The following is a 19,220-nucleotide window of genomic DNA, read 5'->3' on the forward strand; positions in this document are numbered from 1 at the left end:
ATTTTTTTGCAATAAAACTTGCCATCTTAAAGTGCACAATTGGGTGGTTTTTGGTAAATTCACTATATTTTGGTAACCATTACTATTGTCTAATTCCAAAACATTTCCATCACCCTAAAAAGAAACATGTACTTATTAGCAGTCATTCCCAATACTCCCTGTCTCCCTCCCCTGACAACTACCACTGTGATCTGCTTCTTTCTTTCTGGATTACCTATTCTGACAGTTCATGTAAGTGGAATCATACAGTATGTGGCATTTTATGTCTGATAGCTTAGCATAATGCTTTCAAGGTTTATCCATTGTTACTGAATGTAGCAGTACTTCCTTTCAGTATCCTGTTTATGACTGCATTATATTTTATCATAGAATGATGCCATAATTTCTTATTTTAAACATTTTTTCCTGTATTAACTACTACTAGGAATATTAATGCATGTAACTTTTATTTGTAAATTGTAAGCTATATTCTTACGGTGGATTCAGGTTTTCTTTTTGTTTTTAAAAGCCTTGCTAATGTTTCCTTCTTAAAGGTCCTATATGTGCTTTTGGTTAAAGCTATTTTTAAGTATTTTTTTGTTAGCTAGTATTGATGGAATCTTTTTTGTGTGTTATTTTTTAATGACTTGTTATTGGTAATTATATATTATTTGGCATCTGTTGGTCTGTTTTTTCATACAAATGATGAGATTTAAATGTTTTATTCTTTTCTGTTTCTTCTTGCGTTATCTCTTTATTATTTCTTCTTTCTGAAGATGATGATTGCCATTGTTCTTTTATTGAAATGTTCTTTGGCTCTTTTTTCCTCTTTCTTTGGTTATTTAGGTAAAAACAGATGACATAGCAAGAATTTACCAGCCTAAGCGTTATGCTTTATCACCCAAGACAACGATTACACTGGCACATCTGCTTGCTGCTCGTGAAGATCTGTCCAAGATCATTAGAACAAGTAGTGGCTCCAGCCGAGAGAAGACGGCATGTGCCATTAATAAGGTTGGTTTTTCTTTCAGTATGCTGGTGAATGAATTTATATCTTCATTTGATGTTTTTACTGATTTCAATCCATTTTTCTCTTACACCCTGGTAAACTTCTAGAACATAAAGTGGCAAAATTATTTCAGTTCATCCAGGCTTAGTTATGTTTTGCTTGTGCATGTTCATTTGAATCTCCATGTTCATAAATTGAACCACAGTTTTATTTGAATTAGAGTAATTAAGAATTGATTTTATCAGTAACCTTAGCAGGAATTATTTGCCTTCTTTTCAAGAATGTATTTATTTTTTGTCAGTAAAAATCTGCAGTAGTTGTTTCAGGTACTGACAGGTTCCTTTTATCCTTGGTGTAAAGGAAGAGTACATGCTTTGGAGACCTATAGGTCTGGATTCATATTCCGGTTCTGTCATTTACATAGACCTTGGGTAGGTTAGTGAATCTTTTGGAGGTTCCATTTTCTGATGAGTATAAATCTATTTCTCCAGCATTGCTTTAAAACAAGCTCAAAGAGATTGAATTTTTTACAACAGCAGCGATGGCAGTAATCTAGATTTGTCAGTTTGATTGGCATGTGCTCTGTATTTAGAGCACTTTATGTATTTAGAGCAAAAAGAAGGGATTTGGGCAATTTTGAAACATTGTTACTCAGCAAAAAAAAAGTGTACTTGATAAAGTATATCTTGCTATTGGGGTGTTGGTATATAAAGTCGACTTGTTGATTATTGCTAAGTTAGTCACCAGTGTTTGTTCCTTCCTCTTCTATTTTAGATCAGCCTCCTCTGCCTTTTGAAACTATTCTGTCTTTAAATATGTTACTTAGTATCTTCTATCAGGTCATGGTCTAGTCTGATGGGATTAAGAGTTCTACTTTAAGTGACATTGCCCATCTCTTTTCCAAGTTTATAATTTGTAGTCTATTTGAAGGCAGTTTTATCAGTTCTTGGAGCAGTGTCCCCATGTGGTCACCAACATAGCACCTTGGTTTTGTGGAGAGACCAATAAAAATAACCACCAAGAAAAGCTGTTTTTTTTGCATTTGGTAATTAGGACATATTATTGGTGACTTGAAGAGAATGTTTGCATTCTTCCAACATTGCCCCACAGTAAGGATGTTGTGCTTTTTGTCTTTAATTTATGACATAAATTACTAAAACATGGTTTTGATTAGAGGATCAATGGAAGTAGAATCAAACCGATTTGTAGGTCATTTTGGTTGAGGCAGTTACCGTTTTACCTTCTTTTCTGAAAGAGACAAGCAGGAAGCTAGTCTCCTAGCTTTCTTTGTTAGCACTGTCAGTCTGTATTTATGGGCATATAAAGTAGCCCCTTTCTACAGAAGGCTGGGGACTTAAAATCAAACTCTTCCTGGCTTATCCTTCAAGTATTGTGAAGCATGGTTAAAAGAGCCTATCGAGACTTTATTTTCTCTATGATAATATATAGTATCTAGTATCATCATTGAAAATTAGTGAGCTTAAGTTTCATAAGAAAGGAATAGTTCATTGAGAATCCCTGTATCTTTAGAGGGATACCTTGGATTATAGTCATACGCATCTCTAACATTTCCTTAAATTCACATGTTACCATATATACTTAATACTTTTAGTATATGTGCTGCCGAAGTGAGCACAATACTTAATACTTTTAAAATAACATGTGTTTAGGTGTAGAGTTTTTTATTGGATAATCCATGACCAAATGAATGGCAGTGGAAAGTCCAGAGTTGTGTATAAATAGATACAAGGTTAATGAATATAGGGTATATAATTTATGTATATTGAAATTATTTTGCTAAAAATATTTTATTATGGTGGGTACTGCATTTGTTACAGAATTTGGAAACAAATTTGAGCAAGAGAAAATTAACAAGCCCTTAAGTTTCAGCAATATTCCCCAGATTTTTTTTAAAGATTTTATTTATTTATTTGACAGAGAGAGATGACAAACAGGCAGAGAGGCAGGCAGAGAGAGAGAAGCAGAGAGAGAGGAAGCAGGCTCCCTGCTGAGCAGAGAGCCCGATGTGGGGCTCTATTTATTTATTTGACAGAGAGAGATGACAAACAGGCAGAGAGACAGGCAGAGAGAGAGGAGGACCCAGATTTTTTTTTAATTTTTAAAAAAATTTTATTTGTCAGAGAAAGCACAAGAGGGGGAGCAGCAGGCAGAGGGAGAAGCAGGCTCCTCACTGAACAAGGAGGCCGATATGGAATCAATCCCAGGACCCTGGGATCATGGCCTGAGCTGAAGGCAGATGCTTAACTGACTTGAGCCACCCAGGCTTCCCTTCCCTGGCTTGTTTAAAAGTAGTCCACACTGTGAGGAATTTGTCATACATTACATTTCTATTTTCAGTATTAATTCATGCTGCATGTCTGATGCTTTCATGTCCTTAAATATTTGGCTTCTGTTTCTTCATTAGAAAAAGTTCAATATCACTTGAATCCTTTATATAAATTGTAAGTTCTAAAATATTATAAACTGAAAGACAGTGTTTTTTCACACAGGTGTTGATGGGAAGGGTGCCTGACAGAGGAGGACGGCCAAATGAAATTGAACCACCACCCCCTGAAATGCCCCCTTGGCAAAAGAGACAAGATGGCGGCGGAAGGGGTGGTTGGGGTGGCGGAGGTGGTGGGGGTGGTCGAGGAGGTGGTGGGGGTGGAAGAGGTGGTTGGGGAGGTGGGGGAGGTTGGGGAGGTGGTGGAGGAGGAGGTGGTGGAGGAGGAGGGTGGGGAGGAAGCGGGGGAGGGGGTGGTAGAGGAGGAGGTTTCCAAGGCAGAGGAGATTATGGGGGGAGGGGAGATTATGGTGGAAGAGGAGGGGGCTACGGTGGAAGAGGGGGCTATGGTGGAAGAGGTTATGGAGATCCATATGGAGGAGGTGGCGGTGGATATAGAAGATATTAAAATCTACCAAAATTAGATAGCAGTGCTTACTTCTTGGCAGAGACATTAGCTATAGTGTTGTAGATAACATACTTGAATGTCATTTTTGAAGTAAACACCATGTTAGATTCCCTATACCATTCTTGAATTGGGTTAATCTGTAAGAGTATTGTTTTATACTACCATTTGATCTCTTAGAGTGATGATTTTTTCCATATTCTGTACCCCTGAGCATGTCTTTTTAAAAAACAAAAAATGAGCAAAAATTATTTTTAAAAATGTAAATATTTATTACCATCATACTTGGAAAATGGAAAGTATTTTATTGTCATGATTGAATTTAGATTGTTACCTGTATTTTATTCAGGTTTGAAACATAAATTACCCAACTTGTAATGGAAAGGAATATAGACTATTGCCTCATCTGTATTCCTGTGGCTGTGTTTTGTATTTGATTATTATACTTTATGAAATAGGGAACGGGACTGATCTAATAGTTGTGTTCAATAGATAGCTGTCATGACTTGTTTGTTCTTTTATAGGCAGCAATTCTTCTGACCAGGGTTTCTGTTAAAGGTCCATTAACTGAAGCTTAAGCCTGCTTTTTGCTATGCATATTTGATTTATTTTCCAGGTGGATTTGAAGTCTGTGATTTTGTTTAAGAAAGCAAAGTTAAAGACTGAGGTCAGAATTACTCTAAAGGGATGAGGACAAGTAATAATTTTATACATGGTGGTGTAAAAAATATTCTTCATATAAACCCGTCTCTTCATCATTTGTGCCATCACCTTAGGTGTTTGAATATTAAAAGCAGGCTGAGCTACATTGTTCAAGATTAGGGCAGTAATTGCCAGTGTCAGTCCATCAGAGGTAGGATCTCGGCATCCCTTGGAAATTCTGATTCATAAGCTCAATTTGGGAAACAGAGTCAGGGAATGGTTACATGTGTTTTGGTGGTTAGAGCAGGTTTGGAGATCAAGAGTTGTGAATTTGAATCATGGCACTAACCCAGGGGTTACTGTGGGCTGAAATGACCATAGTTCTCAAGGATTGATTTGTCCTCATTTGTCAAATGAGGAATGGTGACACTTGCACTCTTCTCAGATCGTTTCATAAAGACTTGAGTTCAAGTACCATTTATTGAGGGCTTGTTGTGAAGTGGTCCAAGTAACACATTTTTCTCTTAGTATAGAGAGTTAGATAAGATAGTTACACACACTTTTTCATTCCCACTGTAAAATGTGTATCCCAGTGTGGGCTCTTGGTTGACCTGTGCATAACAACTTTTTGTGATCTAGCAAACTCAACAGATAGAAAGATGTTTACCAGTGGACACATGGTATTTGATATTTGGCAGTTTCATTGTTATTGTTTTGTTTTGCTTTATAAAGTAAACCCTGTAGTGAAATCTAAAATAATGTTAAAACTTTAGATATTGTGTATATACTGCAGTCTTTGCCGTGTATTTTTCAAGCTAACTCTTTAAAGGAATTTGTTCAGGATAGGAAAAAAAACTTTAGATTATTTGTAAAGTAGATTTTAAAAATGTGTTTATATTTAATGAAGATACTTAATTTAATTTGTGATAGTTGGGAAAAAAAGGATTCTTTTTAATAGCTATGAACTCTGAAAAATAAATAATTTTTAAAAGTATGTAATCAAAGACTACTGGAGTATAGTTGCTGATACAGAAGGGGTTTACAACTGCTTTTATCACTAAAGGTTTGTAGTAAACAATGGCAGAAACATTAATTTATCCATTTTTGTAAGATTTCCTTGTAACTTCATAGGAGTGCTGTTGAGTTACCCACTATACTCACTGTAAATCTTACCTGATTTATCATTCCTGGAATCCTATTGGAGCTGGAACCACTCCTATTTACATATTCCTATAAACTTCACTCAAATAAAAAACAGGGTGATCTAGACCCTAATATCTTATTCTTCCCTGGAAGGTAGGCTTTTCATGATACTCTTTTTTAAGAAGAATTTGTTTTGTAGAAGAGTGTGCTGAGAAGTATCTAGACTAGCAGTAGGCAGTTTGGGGCTTTGATATCAACAGCCATAATGTGAAAATGTTTTATAAATTGACTGCAGTACAAATGCAGAGTATGATGAATGGTACTTTACAGTTTCCTACAATCTAAACCTTTTTATGGGCCTCCTCTTCATTCCTTTTTGCCTAGATCTCAGTTTCATTTTTCCCCTATTACCTCATCCCCCCCCCCCTTTTTTTCCTCCCTGCCTTAGTCTAGCCTTTGGTATCTTAATAGCACCTACAGACATGACTTAACTGAGAAATTCTGGATTAAAGTAACTAACCTCTTACCTGGACCTTATAAAGAATATGTGTCCCCATCTATTTTACACATAGCTCTCAGTAGAAGAAGGGACCAGGTGTTTTCTTTGAACCTATGGCCTTGTGTTCTGTAGATCAGGGAAACCTTGGTTCACTAAAGAGAAAAAAACCTTTCAAACAAGAATGCTTAATTACCTATATTTATGTCAAGAGAAGGTATGATGATCCAAAAAAGGTATGATGACCAGGGAATCTTCTGAGCAATGAGATTATACCTTATAAGGAGCACAGGATAGATTAATTTGGGATGGAATCTGGGGATGGAAGAAAGGAGGCAGTTTACTCTCTCCTTCAGTGTCAGGTTGTCAGTGTGACTTAATTTGTATGAAGTGTTAGGAATTGCCAAAATGATAAATACACCCACATCTGAATGTACCAGAATGCATTCCATAGTGGAATTTGAATGATTGAATTTACCCCCACTCCTCATTGGTCAGGTTTAACAAAAGTTGGCTGGGATTAAGAGGAAGTCATAGCTACCTCTTAATCACTCTAAGTAGTCATGAACACAAATGAATTGCTCTGGGTGGTCTACACTGGACTGAACTGTATTTCAGTGAACCAATTTCACGTACAACTTCAAAGTTCTAAACTTGCTAGTTTTCTTAGAACTGTTGAATTAAAGACGAAAGCCACAGAAAGACAACCTTACATTTGTCTCCATTCTTAAGTATTTATAGGCTTAATATTTGGAGATTGCTGTAAGTCCTTATGCAGTAAGAAAGGAAAAGGTTGAAAATTTCTATACTGTTACTTCATGTTATAAGAAGGTTTAGAATAACTTAAATGAATAATTAGTTGCTTTGCTTTTCCTTCCAGGAAAACCCAGTTTGGTTAATAGAATAGGGAAGTGGTGTCAGCTTGGATTTTAGTAAAAATTCCAGAGAAGCTTCTACATATTCATGAACTAGAAGAAACACAAGACAGCTATTTGGTAGGGATCCTAATGTCTTTTATCATATAAATATTACACAAAGAAAGCTTACATTATGTATTAAAAAAAACCCTTTACAATCTGTACACTTGTTTTTTCCTTGCATTTCTTTTACATTATAATCCTTAGACAGAAATTCACAAATGGTCAGTAAAAAGGCAAGTCAGTTACCAAAGAAAATGAGAAGTGATGTTGCTGTTGACAAAACAAGATTTGTCCTTGTTTTGATGGATAAATATAGCACAAACTTATTTCAAGTCAAGTCCTTATAAGACAGAAAAATGTGTATCCTAGGCTTGACAATTTTTTTCCAGATTATTTCTGTAGATACTACTAATCCCATGTAGCTAGTGCAAATATTAACTTACACGCTATTCGTCTTTTGCCCTTGCTGGACTGCAAAAAGTTGTGATAAAACTATTCCTTTCTGTTCATTTCAGTGGTAAATTCTGGAGTGCTTGAGACCCTCTAGCCGTATTAATTTAACTGATTAAGGGAGCTCTGACCTTTGGAATTCTAGAATTATAGATTATGTACACAGGAATTAACCTGAAGTCTGTATTTTGGATGGAGGGTAAGGAGAATGAAAACATTTGTGTCACATGTCTATGTTTATAAAGAAATTGTGCTGTACCACCTTTGGTCTGTATCAGAGGAAAAGAATAATAATGAAGAACATGAATTTTAGAGATTATCATAAATTCACATTTGCTACTTATATGGACAAAGTACATCTTAACTTGTATACCAGGTGATGGACCTACGCAGCCTGCTATGGGGATTTCTGAGTTTGGAATTAGGAAAGGGTAAATTTGTATGTAAGGTAATTCTTTAAAACACTAACTCAAAGCTACTCACTAGTTTTGTCACTAAAGCTCAGTACAAGGAAGTATGCAAATGGAAACTGGTCTTTCATCAAAGAAACTTCTCAAATGATCTGACTCCTCCAAGGAAGTTACACTGTATATATACTTTGTATTCTGAATAAGATTTGGTGTTGCTGGCTTTAGGTTTCAACCTTTTAATTGTTGAGATTATGTTCTTGGCAGTTGGTCAGCTTGCATATGAATTTCAAGTCGGCTTGGTACCAAGTTTTCCAAGTATGGAAGGTAAGTTCCGCTTAAAAAGAAAATGATTATATGAACTTTTTAGAGAAATCAAGAGTGTGATAAATTTTATAGATCGGCAGTTTGTAAACAGTTGTCCAGACAACTAACTGAGCCCGTTTATCCTTAACCTTCATTAATAAAAAAACTCCTAGGACTCTTAATTGTAATTTTGCTTAACAGTACATTTTACATTGTGAGCAATTTATGTATCCTGTAACAAGCTAACTTTATATTTGTGGATTTGTGTAAATGACAAAGTTGTTTAATTCATTTCCATATTTTATAAAGGAAGAAACAAAATTCCAAGTCACATGCATGCTTGATATTATATACACATAATATATACATATATACACGCTCTCAGGTCTTATTGAAGCCTCTCATCCAACTAGCTTATTTCTAAATAATATTAATAGTGAAGACAGTACAGCACAAAATCAGTTCAAAGTAGTTACTTCAAAGAAAAAAAGATAAAGATGGCACATGAAAAGTTAAACGGACTCTTTCAAAAAGCCATAAATTCCTAATTCTATCCAGTGTAGATATACAAGGACAAATACCATGTTGGCAGTAAAAACTGCTACCTGGTCAGTCATGTATTAGGTGGTATTAGCTATGTTTCCAGGTTTTTAGTTTGCCTACTTATGACTGTGAGATATCCTCATGTGAGTATGAGCCTAGTGAGGAAGGAGTGGTAGAAGGCTAATTGATTAGATATCTGAGGTAGTGAAGTGGGAACCAGATTTGAAAAGAATGCTGGAATACAGAGGAAGTGAATCTCTTTTGGGAACGTGAGTATCTTCCCATTGTAAGCAAGCTTTGGATGGAACAAAATAAATCCTTCAGTTCAAAGAAAACCCACAGAAGGAAGCAAATTGATTTTCCAGGGATTTTAGTTCTGAGGAAGTAGTAGTAGCTACACAGGCCACATAGGAGAAACAACCTTGTCAGAAATCTTGGCCATGTATTTATCAAGCTATTGGTATTAGTCCCAGGGGGGAAAAATGTTTATGGTGTGAATGGCAAAAATTCTGCATTCTTCAGCTTTCCTACCCATTGATTCACTGACTGAAGACAGTTTCACTCATTAGGAGTCTTCTAAGTAAAAAAAGGGTAACTTGCTTTTCTGTTTTAAAGTACCCTTTTTATATAACTGGTTGATCTAAGGTTCCCCAGGTGTTTGTGTTACTCATTTTACTTAAGAGATCTCTGATACATTCCTCTACACATTGTGATCCTTCAGTTTCCGGGCTAAGAACAGTCACTGTGATCCATTTGAGCTAAGACATGATTTTTGCTTGCAAGTTGGAGGGTTTCTATTTTCTTCTGTGCATATTTCAGTTGAATCTTTAGAGCATCATTATCTGCTTTCAGGGTATTTATTTCCTAAAGGGAAGGAGATGAGGTATGTTAATAAAGCAGCAATGAATAGCAAATCAGTTGCAATATTGGAAGTACTACACTTGATTGGCATTTTCTGTTCACTGTGGCTGAGAATTAAAAACTATTTTCAAGACATTTATTTTGCTCTGAATAGAAAATAACAAGTTAAATATCAAGTGAGCATGTGCAAACAGCAGTTAGTTTTTGTTATCATATCAAAGATGGCTAGCAGGCAGAATAAACCATAAGAGGGGGATATAAAACCTTCGAATGCTATATAGTGAGAGACCTCAGTTCTGAGGTATGAAAACAGTGACTCAGAATACTGTCATGAATATTATAGTTCTTTTAGTCTTCAGTACCCCCCCAACAAGTCACTGAAAACTAATGGACTCCTTTGATAAAGAATTTTATCCTACCCCCTAAACTGGGATTTAATTATCTAATTTTCTGAGCAGTTGACTTACAGGCTATTGCGGTTTTTAAACTGAATTATGTCTAGCCTATGACATAGTATAAATTTAAGATATACAGCAGGTTTTAAACTGAATTATGTCTAACCTGTGACATAGTATAAATTTAAGATGTACAGCATGTTACTGTGGTATGTTGTAATACTGCCATTGTAAAGACAATACCTTTCATTGTTATATTATCCTTTTTAATAATTGGAATAATTAAGTTCTGGACTCAACAGGTTTGAGGATGATAATTCAGTATTATCTACATTCATTGTACCATGCATCATATCTTTCAGGCTTATTTACCACTTGTAAGTTGGTACCGTTAAACAACGTCTGTACTTCCTGTCCTTTCCCTGGTAACTACCATTTTATTTTTTATTTTCATTTTTTAAAGGTTTTATTTGAGAGAAAGAGAATGAGCGAGAGAGAACACAAACTGGGGGAAAGGGCAGAGACAGAGGGTGAAGCAGGACTCCATCCCAGGATTTGGGGATTGTGACTTGAGCTGACGGCAGAGGCTTAACCAACTGAGCCACCCAGGTGCCCTATAACTACCATTTTAATCTGTTTTTGTAAGTTTGGCTTTTTAAAATTCCATATATAAGTGATGTCATACAGTATGTGTCTTGCTCTGCCTTGTTTCACTTAGCATAATGTGTTTGAGGTCTATTCATGTTGTTGCAAATTCCCTTCTCATGGCTGAATGATACTCCATTGTGTGTATGTATGTGTATATATACATTTTTGTTGTCCATTCATTGATGAGGTATAGACACTTGGGTTGTTTCCTTATTTTGGCTATTGTAAATAATGCTGCAGTGAACATGGGAGGGTATCTTTTTGAGTTAGTATTTTTATGTTCTTCAGCTAAATACCCAGAAGTGGAACTGCTGGATAATAGGATAGCTCTGCTTTTAATATTTGAGGAACTTCCATGCTGTGTCCCATAGTGGCTGCACCAGTTTGCATTTTCACCAACAGGGCATAGGGTTTCCCTTTTCAGCACATCCTAGCAAGCACTTGCTCTCTTGTTTTCTTGATGCTAACGATTCTAACATGTGTGAGTTGATAGCTCATGATTTGCATTTCCTTGATTAGCGGTACCGAGCATCTTTTTTATATACCTGTTGGCCATTTGTATGTGTTCGTTAGAAAAATGTCTCTTTACTCTTCTGTCCATTTGTTGCCATTAAGTTGTATGAATTCTTTACATAATTTGGTTATAACCCTTAATCCGGTTTAGGGTTTGCAAAAATCTTCTCCCATTCTGTATATTTCTTTTTTGTTGTGTTAATTCTTTTGCTGTGCAAAAACTTTTAAGTTTGATTTAGTCTCTTGGTTGAAGAGACTATTCGTTCCACCTTGGGTGCCCTTGGTACCCTTATATTATCTCACTGTATAAGCAAGGTGTGATTCTGTACTCTCTATTCTTCCTTTGGCCATTGTGTTAGTTTTTGTCTGAGTACTGTACTGATTTTATTACCATAGCTTTGAGTATACTTTGAAATCAGGAAGTCTGATCTTTACCTGTGTTCTTTTGTGGTTCCACACAGATTTTAGGGTTGCTTTTTTCCTATTTCTATAAAAGAATGCCATTGGTATTTTAATAGAGATTGTATTAAATCTGTAGACGGCCTTGGGAAGTATGGACATTTTAACAATTCTTTGGGTCATGAACATGAGATATCTTTTCATTTGTTTCTTTCACTTCTTTGGTCAAATATATTCCCAGTATTTCATTGCTTTTGGTGCTATTGTGAATAGGATTGTTCTATTTCTTTTTCAGATATTTCATCCTTAGTGTGTAGAAATGCAGCTGATTTCTGTATGTTGATTTGGTAGCCTGCAGCTATACCTAAATTTTTGATTGGTTCAAACAGTGTTTTGGTTGTTTTGGCAATTTTATATATGCAGACTCATCATCTGTAGATACTTACACTTCTTTCCTGATTTGGATGCTGTTTCTTTGTCTTGCTTAATCACTCTAAGATTTCTAGTAATGTGTTGAGTAAGAGTGATGAGAGTAAGCCTCCTTAAGTCTAGTTTCTGATCTTGAGAAAAAGTTTGAACTTTTTTCCCACTAAGTATATTATTAGCTATGGGTTTGTCGTTTCGGGCCCTTATTATGTGGAAGTATGTTCCTTCTATATCCAATGTTTTTTTGTTCTTTTATTTTGAAAGGGTGTTGTATTTGGGGCACCTGGGTGGCTCAGTGGGTTAAGCCTCTGCCTTAGGCTCAGGTCATGATCTCAGGGTCCTGGGATCGAGCCCCGCATCGGGCTCTCTGCTTGGCAGGGAGTCTGCTTCCCTTCCTCTCTCTCTGCCTGCCTCTCCGCCCTTGTGATCTCTCTGTCAAATAAATAAAATCTTAAAAAAAAAAAAAAGGTGTTGTATTTTGTCAAATGCCTTTTCTGCCTCTATTGTGATGATCATGTGATTTTTTCTTTTGTTTTACTAATGTGATGTATTACATTCATTGAGTTATGTATATTTGTTTATGCTTGCATCCAAGGGATAAATCATACTTGGTCATGGTATATAATGAGGTTCCCTCATCATATATTGTATATCTTGGAAGTGTTCCCTCCTCAATTTTTTGGAAGAGTTTGAGAAGGACTGGCGTTTATTCTTCTTTGACTGTTTGGGAGATTGCACCAGTGAAGCCCAATGTTGGTTGCATATATGTTACAACTGTTATATCTTGCTAATGTAATATGTTGATGTATCGAGCCTTTTACCATTATATAAAGACCTTGTTTGTCTCTTGTTAACATTTGTGGCTTTAAATCTGTTTGACTTAAGTGTGGCTATGCTCCATTTTCTTTGGACTTCTATTTGCTTGGAATATCCTCTTCTATCCCTTTACTTTGAGCCAGTGTGTGTCTTGAGAGTCGAAATGAGTTTCCTGTGGCAGCACAGAATTGGTCTTTTTTAAATCCATCCAGCCGCTCTGTGCCTTTTGACTGGTGAAACCAATCCTTTTTTTTTTAGCATGATTACTGTTATGTAAGGACATACCACTGCCATCTTATTCATCTTACTTGCCTTCTGGTTGTTTTATATCTCCTTTTTCCCTCTGTTTCTGCTTACCCTTCTAAAGTGTGATTTTCCATAGTGAGTTGAGTCTCCTAAAAATTTTTACTTCAATTTAACTAACATATATTGTATTATTAGTTTTAGAGGTAGAATTTAGTGATTCATCAGTTGCATACAAGACCCAGTGCTCCTTACATCCAATGCTCTCAAGGCCCATCACTCACTCACTTCAACCCTCCTCGCCTCCAACAACTGTCCATTTGTCTCCTATAGTTAAGGGTCTCTAATGGTTTGCCTCCCTCTCTGTTTTCCTTAAATTCCACGTAGGAGTGAAATCATATGGTATTTGTCTTTTTCTGACTGACTTTGCTTAGCGTAGTATCTTCTAGTGCCATTTACTTCATTGCAAATGGCAAGATTTCATTCTTTTTGCTTTGTGATTATCATGCGGCTTACATGTAAAACATCTCATAATTAAAATAGTCCTTTTTATCTTGAAACTTTATAGGTGACCAAAGATAAAGTGCTGTCTCCACTCTTTTATTCCTTCCCATATATATATATATATATATTTATATTTATATTATATTTATTTATATTATTATTATAAATATTATTCCTTCCCATATATATAATATTTATATATATAAATATATATATATTTAAAGATTTTATTTATTTGACAGAGATCACAAGTAGGCAGAGAGGCAGGCGGTAGTGGGGGGGAGGCTCCCTGCTGAGCAGAGAGCCCGATGCGGGGCTCTATCCCAGGACCCTGGGATCATGACCTGAGCTGAAGGCAGAGGCTTTAACCCACTGACCCACCCAGGCGCCCCCCCTTTTATATTTTTGACATTATAATTTATCTTTTTATGCTGTGAATTCATTGAGAAATTATAGTAGCTATAGTTACCTTTTAATGTTCCTTTCCTAAGGCCTTTCTCCTACAATTAAGAGGTTGAACACCTCATTCTAATATAGCTAGCTTTCTGATTCTGCTTGTTTCTTATCATTGCTGGTGTATTGTGTACTTTCATTAGCTTTTATGTCACTATTTAGCATGTTTTCATTTCAGCTTGAAGAACTACTTTCAGCATTTCATGCAAGGCAGGTCTAGCAGTGGTGAGCGCTTTCAGTTTTTGTCTGAGAAAGCCTTTATTTCACATTCATATCTGAAAGGTGACTATTGGATGACGTACTCTGAGCTGGCAGTTTTAATACTTTGTCATTTCACTCTCTCATGGCCTATAGAATTTCTGCTGAGAAACCTGCTGAGAGTTAATGGGGTTCCTTCATAGTTTTCCTTTTTTTCCTCAATTTTTAAGATCCTTTCTCATTGGCTTTTGACAATTGCATTATAATCGGGTGGCACCTGGGTGGCTCAGTCGGTTGAGCATCTGCTTTCAGCTCAGATCATGATCCCAGGGTCCCTGGGGTTGAACCGTGCTTTGGGCTCCCTGCTCCTCAGGGAACCTGTTTCTCCCTCTGCCCTTCTGCACCATTCATGCTCTTTCTCGTTCTTTCGCTCAAATAAAATCTTAAAAAGTAACAATAACTGGGTGGTCCATTAGTTTCTTGGACTTGTGTATGCTCCAATTTCTTCTCCAGGTCTGGGAAATTCTAAGCTATTATTTCTCTAAATATGCTTTCTGCTCCTTTTTCCTTCTATATTTTTTCTATCATAATGATAGTTCTTATAGGGTTTCTTCACTTTTTAAAAATCCTTTGTTTTTTTTTTTGCCTCTTCACAGTCATTTCTAAGTTGCTAGTTCTTTCCTTGATCTGCCTTATTTCCTAAACTTTCTAGTACATTCTTTATCTCATTGAATTCTTCAGCTCTAGAATTTGGTTCTTTAAAAATTTCAGTCTTTTTGACAAAGAACTCCTTCTGTTCATTAATTTTATTCCTTAGTTCACTGAATTACCTGAGTGTTTCTTGTAGCTTGCTGAATCTCTTCATAACAGCTATTTTGAATTTATCAGTTAGACCCCAATATTCCATGCCTTTGAGTTTGGTTGCTGAAATTCTTTTCTGTGATACGTGAGTTTTCATAGTGTCCCATGAAATGTGCCTCTGCCATCGTATTTGAAGTAGCATATACCTCTCTAAGTTGTTTACTTTGTTACCATTCAAGAGACTGGCAGTTGAAGTTCTTTCAGTTTTCATAGGGTGGCCACATAATATAGCTAAGTTTTGGGTTTCTTTTTACCTTAGCTGGCTCTGGTGCTGCACTTGGGAGTGTGCATTAAAAAAGCTGGTGTCTAGAGTGCTGGCGGCAGAGGTGGAGGGCTGCTCATAGCATGATAGGGGGATCCTCAAGTGGGGGTACTCCCAGAGGTCCATGGGCAAACCTGAAACCCCAAGGTGGGGGGGCAGTGGGGAGAGGAAGGATGTGTTCCTTTTGCCTTTTGTTATTCTTGTATCTGTTTCTTTCCCTTCCTTCCCCCATTCCTGGATGTCCCTCCTTAGAAACCTGAGTGCTGCTGGAGAGAAATGGGTCCCTCCAGCTGTAGCCTGTGCTGTCAGGGGGGCAGTCACTCACCACTTTTGCTTTTCCTGTCCTCTGTGAGGGAGGAAGCCAGTGCATTGCAGTGTCATCCTGGGGAGGGAGGCTGAGTCCTAAGATTCTCCTCGGCGTCTGCCCCCGAACTCTACGTGGTCTGGCTCCACTCCCATGGTGCCCCAGCTGGTGGGACCTCCCAAGCCTGTGTATCTTTCCAGCATGTCTGACCTGGTTTACACTTTCCAGGGTTGCTCTTGCCTGATCATGACAAGATAGGGTGGAGCAGGCTTCCCCCTCGTTTCTGGGCACAGGCAGGTATAGATCCCCTGGGTGTTCCATGAGGTCACTTTTTTTGGTTATGAATAACCAGTTTGTTGTAAATAAAAGGGGAGAGTAGAAAGATACAACTCCCCTTGCCATGATGATGTCTCCAGTCTATGAATCTGGTTTCTTACGTTATACCATATTGATTACTCCCTCCCTGCAGTGGTAAGCAGTTTCTGGGTAATAGGAGTTGTTTCTTAATGGAAATTATCTGGATTGCTATTTGCTAGGTAAATGCGTTCCATGATAACAGAGTAATTATTCAAGATCTGGGGCAAACCATAGAGAGCATGGACTCCTGGCCTTGTATTTTACAGAGGACTAAGCCAGGCACAGTATCTCTGAGATTAGAATCACAAATCTGTGTCCCCAAGATGAGTTCTTATAAGTTGCCTGTGGCAGTTTCTACACCTGAAGAGAAAGGGCTTTGTGTAATCCACATTTTGTCACCTTCTGATTGACTTATTAAAGCAGGTCTTAAAAAAAACAACAAAAAAAAAAAAAACACTCTGAGCCAGAGAATACCTTTCATCAAGAAAATTTGTTCTTTTTTCCTATATTCCTCCTACTATTATGTTCTTTGTTCCAGGCACCAAACCAAGAGTTTCACATGTATTATCTCACTTGTTTCTTCAACTATTTCTGTATTTCAGTTTCTAGGAGTCTGACGGGGAAGGTACAACACTAAGAAAAACGCAGGGAATTCTGAGGCCATTTTGGGCAATTTCACTATGTAGTATGTTGAATTATTTAACGAATCCTAGCTAGGTGGTTGTTGGTTTTCTGTTTGTACTGCTAACACATTGCTAACCTTGACATTTTAGAAAAATCTATGATGAAGTGGATCTGAGCTTCCCTATCATTGGTAGGAAACCATCTGAGCCAGGACTCACCAAGAGCCCTGTACGCCAAACAAAAAGTACATTAGTAATTTTCCCTACAGAATTATTTGGGCAACTGCCTATTGTCCCCTTTCCTGTCCTCCTCTTTCATTATGCTCTTTTCTCTAACCTTGGAACCATATTCCCAAATTTGTGTTCTTCTTCTTTTCTTGATAAACTTTTTTATAATGCCTTTACGGGGCCCCTTATAATTAGGACATTGTAAGCTGCACAGAAGAAAAAGCAGCTTCTATAATTGTTTATAGATTATATACAGCTGTTTATATGCACTTGCCAGATACGGTCTAATGCATATAGAAGATTTGCACATTCTTCGATGTGTTTGAGTTTCATTTAGAAAAAAGGGTGTGGTGTCAGCACCGTAAAGCTGATCAGTAGAAACTAGTTTATTCCTCAAAGCATCTACTTTGAACAGACTTTGCGTCCCAGCACCAACACTTTGAAAGGGCAGTAGAGCCTGGTATATCTTGTTCTACTCATGTAATGTGAGACATGGCCTCCACTGGTTTGAAAGAAAGCCAGAAGCCTTTCTTTCCTTTTTTGGTCTTCTTAACCAACCTGGTTGGAATTTTTAGCTTACATATTCTTCCCTGGTTTAACCCCATTTCTCTGAGTCTAAAAGAAAAGAAAAGGAAGGTACCTGTTCCAGCTCTTGGTAGGTTGGAGGTCTGAGATGACGGAGATCCTCCTTTGACTTTATGAGGGATTCTTTGTTTTCCCACTTGACGAAAGCCCGCTTTCTGATCAAGACGGGGCTGGGGCATGGAGATGTGGGACTTGGAAGCACATAGAGAGTATCCTGGGCTGTTTTCCTTGGAGAGGACAGCCTAAAGGAACTGGAGGGGGCCTCAGTGCCAAGCCAAGGCAGTGATTCTGTCTGGGTGGCCTTGTGGGCAACAGTTCTCTTTAGCCGAACAGAAATCTTCTGTGAGGACACTCCCATGAGCATGATGGTCCGATCTTTACTTTCCTCACTGTGTTCCACAGTCTCCCCATTAGGAAATGTGAAAGGTCCTTCCTCAGGAGCTGTAGAAAGATACATGACGTATTAGTACTCTATCTCAGAAAAGCAGACTCAGGATTGACCTGTTACTTTCAACTGAGACCCTTTTTGTTGCTATAGGAGTTCCATGGGTCCAAAGTGGATTCCTTTTCAGGCACCCTCTTCAGGGAGTGAAGGGGCCTGAAGTCCAGGGGCTTTTGCTGGTGAAGCCACGGCCACTGGTGCCAGGCTACATCTACCTTGAGGACAGGACATTTTTCTATATGCACAAAGCTTGCCTAGAAGATTTTGGTTTCTGTAGATTAGCTGAAGTGAGGCCCTGCTTCAGTGCTCTAGAGAGAAATGGTCCATGCAGGTTTGCTGTGGACATTGGAATGTGGTAGCTCTCAGCATTCAAATTTTGGTCCTCATGCAGGTGGCCTCCAGGAGCTGGTACGAATTTTCTTTGGGATCTATTTGTACAGTCGACGTGGCTTAACTGTGAGAGTTAAAGTTCCAGCTTTGTGGAAATATGTCTTAAAATGTATCCCTTAGTATGATACTAATTGGTAAAAGGAGAGAGAATCATTCTGGTTTTCTTCTTTCAACCAGCACCCTTGCCCAGGACCCAGCCTGAATATTGACCATTAGGAAAAATTTCTTAGAAAAGTAAAGAGTGGATATATTTGAGATGATTGGTAGGCTGTAAGGTAGACTACTGATCATCTAAATTTATTGTTTTACGAAGACTCAACAATAATTCTGGGCTGTTTGGAACACATTTATAAATAGGTTTTAGATTCTGTTTAGCCTTTTTCATTTAATGAGGATAAAAAGGTTACCTTCCAGGATTGGGGAAAATGAAACAAAGTGTTTTTTAAGAAACATGCATTTCTATTAAAATGTTACATATTTTTCATTACTAAACTTTATAGCCAAGATACTGGATTGGTGTAATCAAAATGGCTTCTGGACAACAAAAAGTCCAAATGACAGTTATAATTTAAACCAGTAGTTCTAATACTAGAAACCTTATAAGGATCATACTTAATTTTTCCACAGGGGAACATAAATTGACTTGAAGTATTTACCCAAATAAAGCTCAAAATTGTAATTATACTGTTTCAAGTATCAGAATATTTAAATTATTTACCCTAAAATAACAACCCTATATTTTTGGGGAGTGTTAGGGTGATTTTTTTTCTTTTTTTTTAATTTCCCATTTTACAACCTGACCTTTGTGCTGCTCTCTGCCACATTTGTATTTTATGTGACAGAACTGTGGTCCCCAAAAGTGATATGTAATTCTTGAAATGTATCTGCGGTGGTTTTTACTAAGAGGG

At 37.2% G+C, this 19,220-nt stretch overlaps 2 protein-coding genes across 3 annotated transcripts in view; one reads left to right on the forward strand and one right to left on the reverse strand.

The window, feature by feature from the left end:
• FAM98B (family with sequence similarity 98 member B) overlaps window positions 1–4,469 on the forward strand; it is a 35,719-nt gene extending 31,250 nt beyond the window's left edge. Inside the window, exons 7-8 of the mRNA XM_059372488.1 lie at window positions 826–993; window positions 3,499–4,469. Coding sequence (XP_059228471.1) covers window positions 826–993; window positions 3,499–3,900 — 570 coding nt within the window. The 3' untranslated portion in view covers window positions 3,901–4,469. The remainder of the gene's footprint in view (window positions 1–825; window positions 994–3,498) is intronic.
• Window positions 4,470–7,169: 2,700 nt separating this feature from the next.
• The window catches only part of RASGRP1 (RAS guanyl releasing protein 1), an 82,883-nt gene continuing 70,832 nt past the window's right edge, over window positions 7,170–19,220 (reverse strand). For both annotated transcript variants that reach the window (XM_059372486.1, XM_059372487.1), the window contains exons 16-17: window positions 17,536–17,921; window positions 7,170–9,668 (exon numbers count right to left, since the gene is read on the reverse strand). In XM_059372486.1, coding sequence (XP_059228469.1) covers window positions 9,534–9,668; window positions 17,536–17,921 — 521 coding nt within the window. In that variant the 3' untranslated portion in view covers window positions 7,170–9,533. The remainder of the gene's footprint in view (window positions 9,669–17,535; window positions 17,922–19,220) is intronic.

The sequence above is a fragment of the Mustela nigripes genome, chromosome 13, assembly GCF_022355385.1.
Source record: "Mustela nigripes isolate SB6536 chromosome 13, MUSNIG.SB6536, whole genome shotgun sequence".
Classification (NCBI taxonomy): Eukaryota; Metazoa; Chordata; class Mammalia; order Carnivora; family Mustelidae; genus Mustela; species Mustela nigripes.